The following is a 17,763-nucleotide window of genomic DNA, read 5'->3' as shown; positions in this document are numbered from 1 at the left end:
GGGGCAGCCCCGGCTGGGGAGGGCAGGGGGTGATGGGCATGTTCTGAGCGGCCCCATAGCCCCCAGGCTGCAGCTCCCACCCATGGGGCTTTTAACTCTTCCTTGGTGCTCCGTTTTTATTGCTACAAATCATGTTTCGGGTTCAAGGGGCTGAGCACAGCGGGGTGTGTGTGTGTGTGTGTGTGTGTGTGTATGCGTGTGTGTGTCAGTGCGAAATCATGTTTCGGGTTCAAGGGGCTGAGCACGGCGGTGTGTGCGTGTGTGTGTCAGTGCGAGAGGAGAGCAGAGCGTGGGGGGTAGAGCGTGGCAGGGGCATTGTCGGGGGGGGTCAGTGTGTGTTGGGGAGGGAGCAGAGCATGGCTGGGGGGCCTGTGTGAAGAAGGGCCTCATGCAGGGTATGTGGTAGGGGTTAGGGTGCTGGAGTGAGGGGGTGGGGCTCAGAGCCCTGGGAGTCTGTGGGGGCAGAGCCTAGAGAGGCATGGTGCGGGGTGGGGACAGTGGGGGTACTGAGTATTAGGGAAGTGACCATGCTCTGCCCCCTCTGGGTGGGAGAGTTGCTGGCTTGTTTGCTGTACGCTGTGTCACCTTGTGAGGTGTGGGGGCGCAGACAGCCCCTCTCTGCGGCTGGGTCTGTGCCAATTAAAGCCTGGATATGGCTGTACTGTGGCCCTCCCTTCTTGTTGCTGGGGGAGAGGAGGTAGTTTGCCACCACCCCCTTGCCAGTTGCTCCATGGTGTTTGGGGGAGGGGTGTCACTTCAGCTGGTGGGTAGCCAGTTGGGGAGATTGTCCAATGGGGAAGCCTCATACTCTGCTCCCACCATGTTGTAGGGCAGGGGGGCCTGGCGAGCCTTCCTTGAGGCCAGAAGGCTGGGGTCACCCTCCCTTCCCCTTCTTCCAGGAGTGTGGTTCACAGTGGGTTCTGCCCCTCCCATGCAGCCCCACCCCCAGCATTCCCCTCTGGGGTAAATGAAGCTGCAGATTGTGGCAGGTTATGAGCAATGCCGCTCCTTTATTGGTGCCTGTAGCGCTGCCTGTGGGCCAATCAGCAGCTCCCCATGGGTGTGGAGCCACACCCTCATGCCATGGTGTCACACCCTATATCCTGGTGCAGGTGGGGGCCTGGGGGGGGAGGAGTGCTAGAGTCAGTGCAGAGTCTGGGGGGGAGGGGGCGCTCCCTGCTCTGCTTGGGCTGGCTCTCCTGGTGTGAGGGTGGTGGTGGGGAGAAGTGGGGTGCAGGGGGGGCCATTGCAGCCCCATGGCGAGGGGTGAAGAGCTCTGCAGGGAGGGGTGGGGTGTGGGGAGCAGTTCATCCCAGCTCCTTGCAGGGGGCTGGGAGCAGTTGCAGTTGCTCCCCAGTGAGCAAGTGGGGGGCTGCAGTCCCCCCATAGTCTGTGTCCTTCCCTCAGCTCCCCTAGAGGGCAGTGACATGCTGGCGGCTTCCTCCCTCCGCGGCGCTGTCCTCCCAGGCAGCCGTCCCGGAGAAGGAGTGCAGGTCACTGAGCAGGCCTCCGGCGCTGGCACCCTCTGCCTCCCCTCCCTCTTCTAGGGCTCCCTCAGGGGCATCGTGGGGCGGGGTCCCCTCTGGCACAGCAGTGCCCTCCTCCTCGCTCTGCTGCTCCTGCCCTCCTCCACCTTCCTCCTCATCCCGCTGAATGGTCTCCTCATCCTCCTCCTCGTCGTCCTCCTCCTCGTCGTCCTCCTTGCCTTGCCAGTGCCTCTCAGGGGGCACCTGCCCTCGCAGCTCACGCCAGCGCCTGGCCAGGGCTGCTAGCAGGTGGTATGGCTGGCACAGGTGGCGTGGGTGATACCTGCCATCTGAATCATGGCTCAGCTTGCGCCAGGCCAGGGCCAGCACCAGGAGCAGCAGCAGGAGCAGGAAGACCAGGAAGACCACAGCCACGGAGTTGCTGTCTGGGTTGGAGTCTGAGCCCAGCGCGGGTCCCGGAAGCACCAGGAGTGCCAGCCCTGCAGAGAGCAGGCCCCATGGGGCACGAATGGCAGAGTGCTGGGGAAGGAGGGAAGGGGGATGAGGTTAATGACTGAAGATGTTCCAGGCTTGTGGGCATGCCAGGGACCTTGGCACTGCATGGATACCCCTTCCCCGTGCTCAATACAATCGCTTTGTGCTGCTGTAAGACAGCACCCTGGACCTCATATTCACCACTGGGATATGATTGTGATATGTTTTGTGCAAAGTACACCTTGCGAGGTATCATTGTTCCATTGAACATTGCCATTCAGTTGGATTGTACTATCATGGCATGCGAAGTTATGAAGTATTGCTCTAGGTTTGGTACTGAAATATGTGGTAAGTGGGACATGCGCACAGCCAGCCTTTCAGTGGTAACATAGGAGCAACTGACAAGACAGATTTACATCAGGCCACTGAGGGTTGATGGCATCACCACTTGGCCTCTCTCCTCCCCCATGTCAGCACCTGGAAGATCATTTGGAAAGCAAAGTCTTTGAAATGGGGAGATTGGTCCCAGGCTGGGAAGCAAATTCCCCCAGTGTAATAAGAACCATAAACTGCCTGAAACATCCAGTGGGGTGAGAAACTGCTTGATTCAAATCTTGCTTTAGTCTGTAGAATTTAGACTGCGAGTTTTTTTTTATTTCTTACATAACTAACTTTGATTTCTATGTCTGCTTCTTATAATCACTTAAATCTTATCTTTCTGTAGTAAATAAATTGTTTTAGATTTTTCCTAAAACTGTTTTCGGTTGAAGTGCTGGGGAAATCTCAGGTTAACAAGGGCTGGTGCATATCCGCTATCCTTCATTGGAGTGGCAAACTAATTAATGGGCTTGCACTGTCCAAGGAAGTCTTGAGCTTGTAAGATGCTATATTTCTGGGGTGCAAGCTGAGGCCTAGGGTGATTTGTACAATTCATGAGTGACTTAGCATTCATGCAGTTTAGCTGGATGTAGGTCTCCATGTGCTGTTGGCTGAGTGATCACAGTAGCTGGAGGAGTTTGCTGCTTGTCACTGTCATAGCCTTGTGAGAAACAGCCTAGGTTATAGAGTTAAGGGGGCACAGTGGTCCGAAAGTTCCAGGTTGTACCCCAGGAATACTGTCTCAGTGGCACAATGAGCAGGATGAAATGCACAGCTTGTTCTGACCGAGATTGGCAATTCTTAGGGTACGTCTACACTACGGGACTATTCCGAATTTGCATAAACCGGTTTTGTAAAACAGATTTTATAAAATCGAGTGCGCGCGGCCACACTAAGCACATTAATTCGGTGGTGTGCGTCCGCGGTCCGAGGCTAGCGTCGGTTTCTGGAGCGTTGCACTGTGGGTAGCTATTCCCTAGCTATCCCATAGTTCCCGCAGCCTCCCCCGCCCCTTGGAACTTCCGGGTTCTGTCTGGAGAATTTTTAAAAATGATTCTGAATTTCATCTTCTATAACGGAGCGCTGATAGAACGGATTTGCCTGCCCTTACAGCGATCACGTCCGCATGGTCCATGCTGGAGCTCTTTTTTTATTTTGATTTCGGACTGCATCGCCACCCGTGCTGATCGGAGCTCCACGCTAGGCAAACAGGAAATATTCAAAAGTTCGCGGGGCTTTTCCTGTCTACCTGACCACTGCATCCGAGTTCAGATTGCAGTCCAGAGCGGTCAGTGGTGCACTGTGGGATAGCTCCCGGAGGCCAATACCGTCGATCAGCGGCCACACTAACCCTAATCCGATATGTTAATACCGATATTGGCGCTACTCCTCTCGTTAGGGAGGAGTACAGAAACCGGTTTAAAGAGCCCTTTATATCGATATTAAGGGCCTCTTGGTGTGGACGGGTTGGGCGTTAAATCGGTTTTACGCTCCTAAAACCGATTTAAACGCCTAGTGTAGACCAGGCTTTACACTGGTGTAGAGATTTTAAGTGGGCTGCCTCAGTGCAGTCAAGAAAGAATTACAATTTTATTATTTTGTGTTTGCATATTTTGGGAAAGGGAAATAGGAGGAGAAAGGCATAAGAATGAGTGAGTGACACAGTTGCCAGGTTAAAGCTGTACAGACTGCAGGTAGCAGAAAAAGAGAGAAACTGAGCATCAGCTGAAAATGAAAGAACCAGAGCTAAAGGAGAGGGGGAAAAGGCTGCCAGAGAGGAGACAGCACATCAAGTGACTGGAGCTGAAAACCAAGGAGGCTGAGGAAGGAGAGAGATTGAAAACACCAACTGGACTTACTAGAAAAGCAAAACCAGAACCATCTCACCCCACTGATTCCTATCTCTCCAAAAATCTACAACCAGGAGCAGTTATGTTCTGCACATAAGGAGATGGGTGATATCAGAATATTTTACTACATTTGAGAGGCTGTGTGCAGCTCATGTGATTCCTGATGACAAGAAAGTCCCCAACCTGATTGCAAAGTTAGCTGGTAAAGCTCTTAATGTACTCCAATGAAATGCCAATTCAGGATGCTTTAGGTTACTGTAAATTAAAAAAAACAAAACAAAAAAAACCCTGTTTGAAATTATTTTAGATTACCCCTTAAACACAGAGGGTGACATTTAGAAATTTTAAGAGCAATGCTGATATGAGTAATGGAGAATATGTAAACAGGATGAAAGATCTAATGGGAAAATGGGTGAGGGAGAAAGGTGTTGAAAGTTTTGAACAAATGTTTGACCTTGTTGCTCAGTATATAAAGATGATGTAAAACAGTGTCTATGGAATAAAAATGTAAAAACTGTAGATGAGATGGTATCTCTACCTGATGGCTTTGAGCAAACCCAGGCATCTATTGAGAGTAAGCGGGTGGTGTGGGAGGTTAAACCTTTGGTGGGAAAGGAGAATCCCATTTTGCCCCGGGGAAGAAAGAGGGAGGCTGGGCACTCACCACCCCAAAACCATTCCACTAATCCCCATCCCAAACCTCCTGTGAAGATAGAAGAGCCCAAAAGGTGCTATCATCAGTGGAATTACTATCACCTGAGAAATAAATGCCCTATGCTGAGAAGAAGGCAACAAGTAGCCTATGTTAATGCTGCTGTCCTCAGCACAGGATCCTCTGAGGCACCTGACACTTCTTATATTGGTTTTGTGGGATTAGCCTCTGAAGAAGCAGACATGGAACTCATAAAGGTTGTCAAAATTAATGGCAGGGAAACTTTAGGATAGGAAGATACAGGTGCAGAGATTTCTGTGGTTAGGTAGAATGTAATTCAAGAAGGTGACACATTGCCAGGACAGATGGCAGAGCTTTTATTAGTAGAAGGTTTCCAGATTCTTGTGCCTTTGGCCATAATGCACAGTAATACTAATAGGTTAGAAAGTGAATTAAAGATGGGAGTAGTGGACGATATCCCCATTGATATGTTTATTGGGAATTATTTTTTCTGTATAGCTCTATTGTTGTAGCCTGCAGCAAGAAGGAATATTTTGCTGAGACCCCAGAGAGAAAGGGTAAAGTCCCAGAAACTGCTGAAGGAAAGGGAGAAAATCTCTTTGATTCCTCTGCAGCAAAGGGAAGTAATATTATTCCAGGTGTGTGGGTGGGGTGGGGGGGGGGTGGGGGGGAGGGAGATTGAGACCAACTCCTGCACCACAGCTGAAGGCACCTTTTCAGGAAGAGAGGGGTGGAGTGCCTGGCACTGAGAAAGCTATTCCAGCTGTTAGCTGTGAACCCTTTGCAGCTAAACAAGGGATAGATTTTTGTTCTAGAGAGCTTAGAGAGATGTGTCCTAGAGGGGACCCCAGAGAAGGAAAATGGGGAAAGAATAGTGGGAGCACGGATATCTCACTGGTCACTTGGGAGAGGATGCCCAGGACTGAGTGGCTGATTCAGCATCTGTGCACCTAGGCATGCCACCTGTAACTTAGGTTCAAAGAAGGGACTGTGTAACTGACCTTTTGGAGGGTAGCAGTCACGTAGCTAATTTCTCAGGGAAAGGGGTGATGGAGGTACTCCAATCCAGGTCCCAGGTTTTTAGGACACCATCTTTATATGATTGTGAAAAGTCCAGTCAAGATGCAGCTCCCATGCCTGTAACAGCCAAGAAGCTGAGTCCCGGAAGCTTCCAGGCAATGGTGGTCTGTGAGCATGCAAATCACTCAGCTGGCAGAGGAGAGCTGGTAAGACACACAAAGCAGCTGACAGAGAGCTGCCGGAAAAAGGTGTGTCTGACTAAAGAGCAAGCACTTGTAACCTAGAGATACAAATCATGAGCCTCTAAAAAAGGGGGGTGGGGAAGCTCCCAAAAGGGGAGATGGATTCCTTGCATATGGACATACTGGGATTGGGAGACAGCTTCACACAGGACCAGCCAAAATGCAGAATCCCCTTACATCCTTACCTCACTAGACTGTGGAGTACCAAAGCCCCAAAGATATGAATGGATTGAGAACCCATACTGAAGGGAAAGAAAAGCCAGGAACTGAACACATGCTAAGGTTCAGGAAGGAGTTGAAAGACACAATGGGTGTTGAACAAACCAGACTGTCTAAATAGAGAACATAGTATGACAAAGCTACTTGTAAACACCCATCTGTGGTAAAGGGTTTGGTGCTACTCAAACCTCCTGATAAAATTTTTTATGCTAATGTTAAACCTTGTGAAGAAGAATTTGGGGCTGATGGTAAGCCTGATGAAAAGGTACAATATGCATGATTTTTGGGAAAGCTTTTGAACATGCTCGGAGTGGTAAATAAGATCAAACCATGTGTTAAGAAGCTCTGTGGCAATGCTGCTTTTCATACTTCATGGGTAAGTATGCCCAGTGGTCTGTGATGGGATGTTAGATGGGTTGGGATCTGAGTTACTATAGATAATTCTTTCCTGGGTGCTGGCTGGTGAGTCTTGCCCACATGCTCAGGGTTTAACTGATTGCCATATTTGGGTTTGGGAAGGAATTTTCCTCCAGGGCAGATTGGCAGAGGCCCTGGAGGTTTTTCGCCTTCCTCTGCAGCATGGGGCACGGGTCACTTGCTGGAGGTTCTCTGCAGCTTGAGGTCTTTAAACCACAATTTGAGGACTTCAATAACTCAGACATAGGTTACGGGTTTGTTATAGAAGTGGATGGGTGAGATTCTGTGGCCTGCATTGTGCAGGAGGTGAGACTAGATGATCATAATGGTCCCTTCTGACCTTAAAGTCTATGAGTCTATGAGCTCATACCTGTAAAAAGACTTGGAGCTTGTCACAGCAGAGAAACCATAATAAACCTGTTTTGCTATATGGAAGGGGAAACAGACAAAGTTTTATCTTTTTAATAGCTAAATGCCAAAATATCTATGCTATAGAACACATTAATATCTACATTGAGCTAACACCAATGGGAGAAGCAGAAGGGCTAACAATGCTGCAAAAATACAAATAGATGCTTTCTAGCAACCCAGAGAAGGCACGGTTGCTAACTTTTGAGATCACTGGACAGGAAGAAAGTCAAGGAAAGTGTGGGCCCCTTGCTGAATGAGGGAGGGAACCTAGTGATGGAGGATGTGGAGAAAGCTAGTGTACTCAATGCTTTTTTTGCCTCTGTCTTCAAGACAAGGTCAGCTCCCAGACAGCTGCACTCTGCAGCACGGTATGGGGAGGAGGTGACCAGCTCTCTGTGGAGAAAGAAGTAGTTCGGGACTATTTAGAAAAGCTGGACGAGCACAAGTCCATGGGGCCGGATGTGCTGCATCCGAGGGTGCTAAAGGAGTTGGCCGATGAGATTGCAGAGCCATTGGCCATTATCTTTGAAAAATCATGGTGATCGGGGGAGGTCCCGGACGACTGGAAAAAAGCTAATGTAGTGCCCATCTTTAAAAAAGGGAAGAAGGAAGATCCAGGGAACTACAGGCCAGTCAGTCTCACCTCAGTCCCTGGAAAAATCATGGAACAGGTCCTCAAGGAATCAATCCTTAACCACTTAAAGGAGGGGAAAGTGATCAGGAACAGTCAGCATGGATTCACCAAGGGCAAGTCATGCCTGACTAACCTAATTGCCTTCTATGATGAGATAACTGGCTCTGTGGATGAGGGGAAAGCAGTGGATGTGCTATTTCTGGACTTTAGCAAAGCTTTTGATACAGTCTCCCACAGTATTCTTGCCAGCAAGTTAAAGAAGTATGGGCTGGATGAATGGACGGTAAGGTGGATAGAAAACTGGCTAGATGGTCGGGCTCAACGGGTAGTGATCGATGGTTCCATGTCTAGTTGGCAGCCGGTATAAAGTGGAGTGCCCCAAGGGTAGGTGCTGGGGCCGGTTTTATTCAATATCTTCATTAACGATCTGGAGAATGGTGTGGACTGCACCCTTAGCAAGTTTGCAGATGACACTAAACTGGGAGGAGTGGTTGATACGCTGGAGGGTAGGGCTAGGATACAGAGGGACCTAGACAAATTAGAGGATTGGGCCAAAAGAAATATGATGAGGTTCAACAAGGACAAGTGCAGAGTCCTGCACTTAGGACGGAAGAATCCCATGCACTGTTACGGACTAGGGACCGAATGGCTGGGTAGCAGTTCTGCAGAAAAGGACCTAGGGGTTACGGTGCTCTGCCCCAGCCCTGAACTCCCTCCCACACTCAGAACCCCTCAGCCCCACCACATGAATTTTGTTATGTGCACCAACGGTGGACGAAAAGCTGAATATGAGTCAACAGTGTGCCCTTGTTGCCAAGAAGGCTAATGGCATTTTGGGTTGTATAAGTAGGGGCATTTCCAGCAGATCGAGGGATGTGATCATTCCCCTCTACTCAGCACTGGTGAGGCCTCATTTGGAGTACTGTGTCCAGTTTTGGGCCCCACACTACAAGAAGGATGTGGATAAATTGGAGAGAGTCCAGCGGAGGGCAACAAAAATGATTAGGGGGCTGGAGCACATGACTTATGAGGAGAGGCTGAGGGAACTGGGATTGTTTAGTCTGCAGAAGAGAAGAATGAGGGGGGATTTGATAGCTGCTTTCAACTACCTGAAAGGGGGTTCCAAAGAGGATGGATCTAGACTGTTCTCAGTGGTAGAAGATGACAGAACAAGGAGTAATGGTCTCAAGTTGCAGAGGGGGAGGTTTAGGTTGGACATTAGGAAAAACTTTTTCACTAGTAGGGTGGTGAAGAACTGGAATGGGTTACCTAGGGAGGTAGTGGAATCTCCTTCCTTAGAGGTTTTTAAGGTCAGGCTTGACAAAGCCCTGGCTGGGATGATTTAGTTGGGTTTGGTCCTGCTTTGAGCAGGGGGTTGGACTAGATGACCTCCTGAGGTCCCTTCCAACCCTGAGATTCTATGATTCTATGATCCACAAAGTATTAGAAGGTACACTGAACTTTGCAAGAGCTCATGTGGGTAATACTACAATGTTTAGCAACACATGGGTATTATATTGTCAAAACCTAAAGAGGACCATGGCCACACTGTCTCTGCTTTAGGGATTAACACTCTTGCAGTAGGGGGAGGTGTGACACTCTGTATCTCAAAGTAGCACCCTGGATCCCCATATTCACCACTGTGATGTGATTGTGATATGTTTTTTACAAAGTATGCTTTGTGAGGTACCATTTATAAAGTCTTGATCCATTGAACATTGCTATTCGGTTGGATTGTCTGTACTGTCATGGCACATGAAGTATTGCTCTTTGTTTGGTACTGAAATATGTGGTAAGCGGGACATGCCCACAGCCAGCCTTTCAGTGGTATCAAAGCAGTACCTAGTGAGACAGATTTAAATCAGGCCCAGCCAGACAGGAGTTAATGGCCCATCAAGAAGAAGCCACTCTCCCAGAGCCTCCTCAGAGAGGGCATGTAGGCAATGGGAGCTGCCTAACCCCAGTGTTGCAGCCAGGATCTTTCTAGCACCTGGAGAGAAAGTCTAAGTGAGAGTCGATGACATCACCACTTGGCCTGTGTCCTCCCCCATCTCAACACCTGGAAGCTCGTTTGCAAAGCAAAGTCTTTGAATGGGGGAGATTGGTCCCAAGCTGGGAATCAAATTCCCTCGTGTAATAAAAACTGTAAACTGCCTGAAACATCCAGTGGGGTGAGAAACTGCTTGAGTCAAATCTTGTTTAGTCTGTAGAATTTAGACTGTGAGATTTTTTATTTCTTATGTACCCAACTTTAATCTCTATGCCTGCTACTTATAATCACTTAAATCTATCTTTCTGTAGTAAATAAATCTGTTTTATATTTTACCTAAAACATCACTTCCATATTGGTGCACATAACAAAATTCATGTGGTGGGGCTGAGGGGTTCCGAGTGTGGGAGGGAGTTCAGGGCTGGGGCAGAGGGTTGGGGTGAGGGCTCTAGGGTGGGGCGGGGGATGAGGTGTTTCAGGTGGAGGAAGGTGCTCTGAGGCTATGGTGGGGAGAGAGGACTCCGCTCAGCAATCTCTCTCCCCCACAGCAGCACCTGGGCTAGTTGGGACAGGCACCCTTCCTGGCCCATGGCAGATTCAGGCCGGGTGTTGGGTTCGGGCCGAGAAAGGGGATCCCCTACCTGGCTGCGGAAGGTCTGGGTCTGAGTAGGGGCCAGGGAAGGGGTGCTCCAGCCACGGCAGGTCTGGGCCAGGGCTGGGTCCAGGGCTGAGTTGGGGCTGCGGGAGGGGCACCCCAGCTGTTGCAGGTTCAGACTGCCCCTCCCCCAGCCATGGGAGGTCCAGGGCTGAGTTGGGGCCGGGGTAGAGGTGCCCCTCCCCCAGCCACAGCAGGTCCCAGTGTGGGGGTTCCTTGGGTGCCTGTGTGGTGCTAAATTGGCTGCTTTGCAGCCATGTAGCTTACAGGGAACTTTGGCTGGCATGGGGGTAGGGGGGCATTAGTCAGAGTTGGGTGCAGGGGGCTGTGGGTTGGCACTGGGTGGGGAGTTAGGCAGGCTGTGTGAGTGTATGGGGTGCCTTACCCCCCTGTCCTCAGGCAATGGGTGCAGGTCGGGCTGGTGCATTGTTGTGTCCCATGCCCCTCGCAGGCAGTTGCCAGGCCGTGTGTGTCGGGGGAGGGGAGCGGTTTCTGCTCAGCTCGTTCTGTGAGTCTCGCTCTGGTGTGGCTTCCCCACCCTGCCGTGTGTGTGTCTGGGGGGTAGGGGAGGGCGGCGGTGGGTGGCGTGTATCACATGCTACATGGCCTGTGTGGGTGTCTCCTGGGGGTGCAGGTCTCACCAGGCTGACAAGGGTAACAGGAAGCTGCGGTCAGGCAGGTGACAGCAGTAGTGAGAGAGAGGTGGCTTTGCAGCTGGCAGCAGCTGCAGGGCCCAGCCCCGCTTGTTCCGAGTTCCAGCTCTCTGGGCTGGTACTGGGCCCAGCGCAGCAATCCCGGGCTCTCAGTGTGAGCTGAGCCTGGCTCCCTGGAGCAGCAGGCCAGAGTACTGACCACTGCGGAGCTGGGCCCCACTTGTCCTTGCCCCAGAGAGCAGCCCTTCCTAGAACTGCAGCCAGCCAGGCGGCAGGGCCCTGCCAGCGGGCACAGGGTCACCCATGTTGCCAGGGGGCTCTGAGAAGCAAGGAATAGGAACATAAAGAGCTGCCATAGCGGGTCAGGCCATGGTCCATCTATCCCAATATCCTGTCAGTCAACAGTGGCCAGGGCTAGATGCTTCAGAGGGACTGAACAGAACAGGGAAATTATCCAGTGAGCCATCCCCTGTTGTCCAATCCCAGCTTTTGGCAGTCAGAGATTTAGGGACACCCAGAGTGTGGGGATGTGTGTCCCTGACCCTTTTGGCTAATAGCCATTGATGGACCTATTCTCCATGAACTTATTTCTTTTTTTTAACCTAGTTATGCATTTGGCCTTCACAAGATCCCCTGGCAATGAATTCCACTGATGCATTGTCTGAAGAAGTGCTTCCTTTTGTTTGTTTTAAGCCTACTGCCTATTCATTTAATTGGGTGACCTCTGGTTCTTGTATTATAGGAAAGGGTAAATAACATTTTTCTAGTCACATTCTCCACATCATTCATTTTCTAGACCTCTATCATATCCCCTCTTAGTCATCTCTTTTCTAAGCAGAACAGCCCCCGACTTTTTAGTCTTTCCTAGTACGGAAGCTGTTCCAGACCCTCCATCATCTTTGTTGACCTTCTCTGAACTTTTTCCAGTTCAACCATATCATTTCTGAGATTTGTGGGTGTACCATGGATTTATTTAGTAATTACGATATTTTTGGTGTTAATATCTATTCTTTTCCCAATGGCTCCTAACACTGTTAGCCTTTTTGACCACTGCTGTGCATTGAGCAGATGTTTTCCAAGAATTGTCCACAATGACTCCAAGATCATTTTTGAATGGTAACAGCTAATTTAGACCCCATCATTTTGTATGTCTAGTTGGAATTATTTTTTTCCAGTGTGCGTTACTTTGCACTTAGCAACATTCAAGTTCATCTGCCATTTTGTTGCCCAATCGCTACCCAGTTTTGTGAGATATCTTTGTAACTCTGCACAGTCTGCTTTGGACTTAACTATCTCAAATAATGTTGTATCAGCCGCAGATTTTGCCACCTCACCGTTCACTTTCTTTTTCTGGTCATTTATAAATATGTTCAACAGCACTGGCTCCAATACAGATCCCCAGGGGACCCTTCTATTTACCTCGCCTCATTCTGAAATTGACCATTCCTACCCTCTGTTTCATGTCTTTTAATCAGTTACTGATCCATGAGCAGACCTTCCCTCTTATCCCATGAGTGCTTGGTTTGCTTAGGAGCCTTTGGTGAAGGGACCTTGTCAAAGATTTTCTGAAAGGCCAAGTACACAACATCCATTAGATCACCCTTGTCCACGTGTTTGTTGACACCCTCAAAGAATTATAATAGATTGCTGAGGCATGAGTTCCCTTTGCAAAAGCTGTGTTGACTCTATCCCAACATACAGAGTTCATCTATGTGTCTGATAATTCTATTCTTTACCACAGATTCAACCAATTTACCCGATACTGAAGTTAGGCTTACTGGCCAGTAATTGCCGGGATTGCGTCTGTAACCCTTTTTAAAAATTGGTATTACATTAACCATCCTCCAGTCATCTGCTACAGAGGATGATTAACGCAATACCACAGTTAGTAGTTGTGCAATTTTATATTTGTGTTCCTTCAGAACTCTTGGGTGAATAAGATCCAGTCCTGGGGACATATTACTGTTTAATTTACCAATTTGTTCCAAAGCCTTTTCTACTGACACATCAATTTGGGACAGTACTTCAGAGTAGGAGGAAGCAGGGTTGTGAGCTCAATCCTTGAGGGGGCCATTTCAGGATCCGGGGCAAAAATCTGTTTTAGGATTAGTCCTGCTTTGAGCAGGGGGTTGGACTAGATGACCTCTTGAGGTCCCTTCCAACCCTGATATTCTATGATTCAGATTTCCCCCCCAAAAGGCTAGCTCTCAGGGCAGGATGGAGCAATCTCCCCCACATCCTCTGCAGTGAACGCCAATGCAAAGAATTCATTTAGCTTCTCTGCAATGGCCTTGTCTTCCTTGAGTTCTCCTTTAGCACCTGTCTCATCTCCTCACTGTTTTGTAAGCTTCCTGCTTCTGATGTACTTCAAAAAAATGCGTGCTGTTATTTTTTGCTTCTTTAGCAAGCTGTGGCTCAATTTTTGGCCAGCCTAGCTACACTTTCACACTTAACATTTTGCTCGTTCCTATTAGCCTCACTATGATTTGATATAAAGGATGCCTTTTTGCTGCTGACACCTCCTTGACTCTGCTGTTTTGCCATGGGGCTGCTCATCTGGCCCTCAACTGGCTTTGTGGCATTGGGGTGTACGTTTAGTCTGAGCTGCTCGTGTGGAGGTTTGATATAGTTCCCCTGCTGCTTGCAGGCATTTACCCTTGGGAGAGCTTATTGCAATGTAATGGAGCAGTAGGGAAGAGTGAGGGGAGGGTGTGTGTATGTGTGTAGTTGCTCCTCCTTAGACCTGCATTTGAGAGGCTGTAACTGCCCGCTCTCCTCTTGACCCGTGCTGGGCCTGGGGGGTGCCCAACAGTGCAGGTGCTGGGAGGCCTGGTGGGACTGGATGGTATTCCTCACCTAGCAGCTGCTCTGCTGAGCTCCTGTGGCCCCCAAGCCCACCGCACTGCCAGCCACTGGGGCTCAGCCAGCCCCTTGGGGCCCTAGCCAGTGCCCAGAGAGGCAGAAGATCCCAGCTGGCTGGGAGGGAGCAGGGCCAAAAGCTGAGCTGCTTGGGATGGGAGGGCAGCTGTCCCAGGGCAGGCCCAGGAGCCCCTAACATTGAAGGCTGGGGTTGGGGGGAGGCCAGGAGAGGAGGTGGGGCTGCCCAGTGGGGGCAGAATGGGCTGCAGGGGGTCTATTGTAACACTTGGGAGCCTAGAAGGCCTATCTCTAATGCAGCTTTATCACCTTAACTTCGACTGCCCCCATGCCCCAGCCTGTCTCTGCCTCCAGCTCCCTCCTGGGCAGCCGCCTTGTGCATGGGGTGAGACCAGGGCTGGGCTAGCAGGAACTTTGGCAGAGGGGGCAATTGATCTTTGCCCAGATCCGCTTCTGCTTTCAGTGGACAGCAGCCCTGTCCTCAGTGGGGCAGGTGACCCTGGCTGGGGCTCTGGCCTGTCTTAGGTGGCTCGGTCCTTTGCTGGGCCAAGCAGAATAGGTGTGCGGCCAGCCCGAGAGGCAGGGGCAGCGCTGGCACTAACTCATCACAGCGCTGGGGGCGCAGGGGAGGAGGTGGGCTGGGCTGGGCTGCTGAGAAATGAGTCTTTACAACCCATGGCCCGGAAATGGCCTGAAGAGCAGGGTGCCCCGTGCTGGCTTGTGCTCTTCCTGGGCAGGGAGAGACTAAACTTCAGCCACTGCCAACCAGGAGCAGAAGCACCGAGCTACCCACCTCTCTGCCATGCAACCAACTAGTTGCCTTCTGAGCAATGCCCCAGGACCCCCGGGCTGGTGCTCGCTGCTCTCAGGTCGGCGCTCGCTGGGCCTCAGGCCAACAGCTTCTCTTTAGGACAGCGACTAGGAGCTGCCTACCCTGGCTGCTGTGCCACCGCTCAGCTATGCTAGGGCTGTTATCTCCCCGCCTGGCCCATTCCCTTGAAGCATCTATGGCACCACAGAGTGGCCAGACCCTGGGGCAAGACACCCCCTGCCCAGCTACTGCAGAACTCAGCACTGAAACCAGGCAGACTGGTGCCTTCATGCACCCCAGGCACACATGCATTGAAAGGGGGAGGGGGAGCAGGGCTCAGGGTACCTCAGGGACATATATCACAGCCTGCCAAGCTGCTCCAACTAACCCCCCCTCAGCACAGAGACTGCACGTCTCTAGTGAAAGCTGGGGAGCACAACACAAGCACAGGCACCGTCCCCTCATGTTTAAGGGCTACAGATTACAGTCCCCTCGCCCCACTTCCAGAGCAGCTCCCGAGGGCTAGCAGCAGCTCCCATGGGGAGGGACAGTTAATAGGGAGCCGGGGGAGGGGGAAGAGGAGCAGACCAGTGAGCAGGGGAGGGGAGGGAGCAGTAGGTTTGGTGGGAGCCCGTTGGTGTTAGCAGAGCAGCCCGTGCTGTGGTGAGGCACAGGGAATGGCAGGTGCAGAAGTGGCCATTACACAGCTCTTTCCTCCACAGACCCAGGAATGGATCTCCTTCCCATTTTACAGAGGGGAAACTGAGGCACAGCAAAGGCAACCCCCTCCACCCCCCCGGTACATGGTCCCTTCACCTAGATGGGGGAAGGGGGGACAAACTTTGGGCTGAGTGCCAGACCTTGGGAGCAGGGCCTCGGCAGGGATGGGGGAGGAGTTAGGAACCCCATACTCTACCCCACTGCCCTAGAGTTCCAGCTCCAGCCTCCTGACCCAAAGGAGAGGCCTGGCAATCAGGTGGCAGCCTCTGTGCTCCTTTGCCAATGCTCCTGCATGGGGATGGCCCCGCCCCAGCTGTCACTCTCAGTCTGGGGCAACACAGACCCAGGCCAGTCCCTGCCCCTGTTGAGTTCCCAGCTGGTTGGTGTGTGTTTGTGGGGGGTGCCCATCTCTACCCTCCCCCCCGGACCATTCCTGGCTTGAAACCAGCCCCCTGCCTAGTTTCCCTCCAAACATACCTGGCCCAGCCAGGGGAAGAAGCCCATTAACCTCATCTAACTTCTTGCTCCCGATCGCCCCTGGAGTTTTCCCCCCTCCTACCCTGGGGGTGGTGGTGGTGGGGGTACAGCCCCCAGAGAGGGTCCTTACCATTGTGAGGTGATGGCAGCTGGCAGCTCCTGGCAGGGTGGGGGACTGTGCAACTGGCGGGGAGCAGCAGAGGCGCGCAGGCGTGGGCGGGCGTTTCCTGCCAGCCCATCCAGCCCGCTGCGCTGAGGAGCAGCTGCAACAGCGGCCAAGGGCTGTGCAGCCCTGATTTGCATCGAGCCCTCAACTGCTGATAGACCACAGGTTTCATTCACCTCCAGGGAAGGCAGCCAACTCCCCCCCCCAAAGATCTGGGCAAGGGGGCTTGGTCCTTGGCATCTTTGCCCATCCCACCCATTTGGGCAGTGCCTGAGGCTGAGAGCATAGGAACTGAGGCCCACCCAACTCCTCATATGTAAGGGGTTTCCCCAAAAGCCAGTAGAGGGGCACTCCACTACCACCCAAGCAGGGCTGGATTCAAACCAGTGACTGGCAGGGGATGGGGTACAACTCATCTGCTGTGGCCTCTGCCAGCCCAGTCTGGCCCATGTGGGGAAGGTGGAGCTGCAGAAAGACAGGGCACAGAGGAAGCCCAGTATCCTCCAGGTTCTGCCTTTGGGAAATTGCTGGTGGAGCACAGGACACTTCTCAGGAAGTTGGGGCTCAACTACCCACAATCATCCCATAGCCCTCCCATCAGCTCACGCCCACAGGCTCCCCTCCGGACCGATAGCTGCCATGGGGAGGGAGGGGGAAACGCAAGGCGGATGGTGCCCACAGACAGAAGCTGGGAGGTGATGCTCATTTCCTCTTTTTTCCCCTCCTAGGCTGGTCAAACCCCCACCACACATCTCTTCCCCTGGGCACAGAACAGGCACGGGTAGCAGCAGCAGGCTGTTATCCTCTAGTCTAACAGGTCCAGGAGAGGGACAGGACAGACTTGCCCAGGGGGATAAACAACTGTAGCTGCCCCAGGGAAGTAAGATGGCTGGGTTCTGTCCGGGTGCCACAAGGGAGGCATGGGCTACTGCTTAGAGACAGTGCTCAGCAGATGGGCCCTGAATTCACCCTCCCAGCACCACACTATGCTCACTGCAGCCTCCTTTCCTGCCTGCCCCAGCCCTGCTGCGTATCGGCTCGTTAGCCCCAACCACTGGTTTCCTGTCTCCCCTGCACGGCCCCTGCCTGCGCCTGTGACAGGAAGGACCCTGAGCTCAGCACGCGGGGGGGAAGCCATCTCTTCCCCTTGTTCTCATGGCCCTGAGGGGCTGGGGGGTGGGGTGGAGGGGAAGAAAGGGGGACGATGTGCGTGCCAGCCACTGCATCTCTGCCAGCCCCAGTGGTGGGGGCACACTGCCCTGGGGGCTGGAGCTGAGCTCTCCTTGCAACAGACACAAAAGTCAGCCAAAGGGGGAAATGGTGCCAGAGCTCCTAGGGACTGGGGAACAGCCCAGCCTGAGTAACAAATGAAATCAGGAGGCACCTACCACTGCCCCCCTGCTCAGCTGCCCCCAACTGCCCCATGCCCCTAAGTGGGCACTTCTGGGATAACCAGCCCCGGCAGGAAGGATCTAGTCCGTCCCCCCACCACATTCACCTGTGGCAGGAGGGGGGCTACCCCTGGCAACGCACTGCCTGTTTTCATTCTCCAGCAGAGCAGGCCTTTGCAACTGGCTAAGCACTTCAGTGCTGTCCAGTGGCAGTGAGT

General features: G+C 52.0%; 1 protein-coding gene across 2 annotated transcripts; it reads right to left on the bottom strand.

Annotated features, from left to right (window-relative positions):
* Positions 1-990: 990 nt before the first annotated feature.
* LOC123368747 (protein tyrosine phosphatase receptor type C associated protein) lies at positions 991-16,226 on the bottom strand. Of its 2 annotated transcripts, none has more exons than XM_045013802.1 (2): positions 16,119-16,226; positions 991-2,006 (listed from the first exon to the last, which is right to left on the bottom strand). In XM_045013802.1, exons 1-2 carry the CDS (start codon positions 16,119-16,121, stop codon positions 1,413-1,415), a joined length of 597 nt encoding a protein of 198 aa, XP_044869737.1. In that variant the 5' UTR covers positions 16,122-16,226; the 3' UTR covers positions 991-1,412. The 2 variants fall into 2 exon arrangements, with proteins under 2 accessions (XP_044869737.1, XP_044869736.1); XM_045013801.1 differs by lacking the exon at positions 16,119-16,226 and adding an exon at positions 10,836-10,902.
* Positions 16,227-17,763: the final 1,537 nt, after the last annotated feature.

The sequence above is a fragment of the Mauremys mutica genome, chromosome 4, assembly GCF_020497125.1.
Source record: "Mauremys mutica isolate MM-2020 ecotype Southern chromosome 4, ASM2049712v1, whole genome shotgun sequence".
Classification (NCBI taxonomy): Eukaryota; Metazoa; Chordata; order Testudines; family Geoemydidae; genus Mauremys; species Mauremys mutica.
Note: the sequence above shows the minus strand (reverse complement) of the source record. Positions and strands in the feature narration are given on the sequence as shown.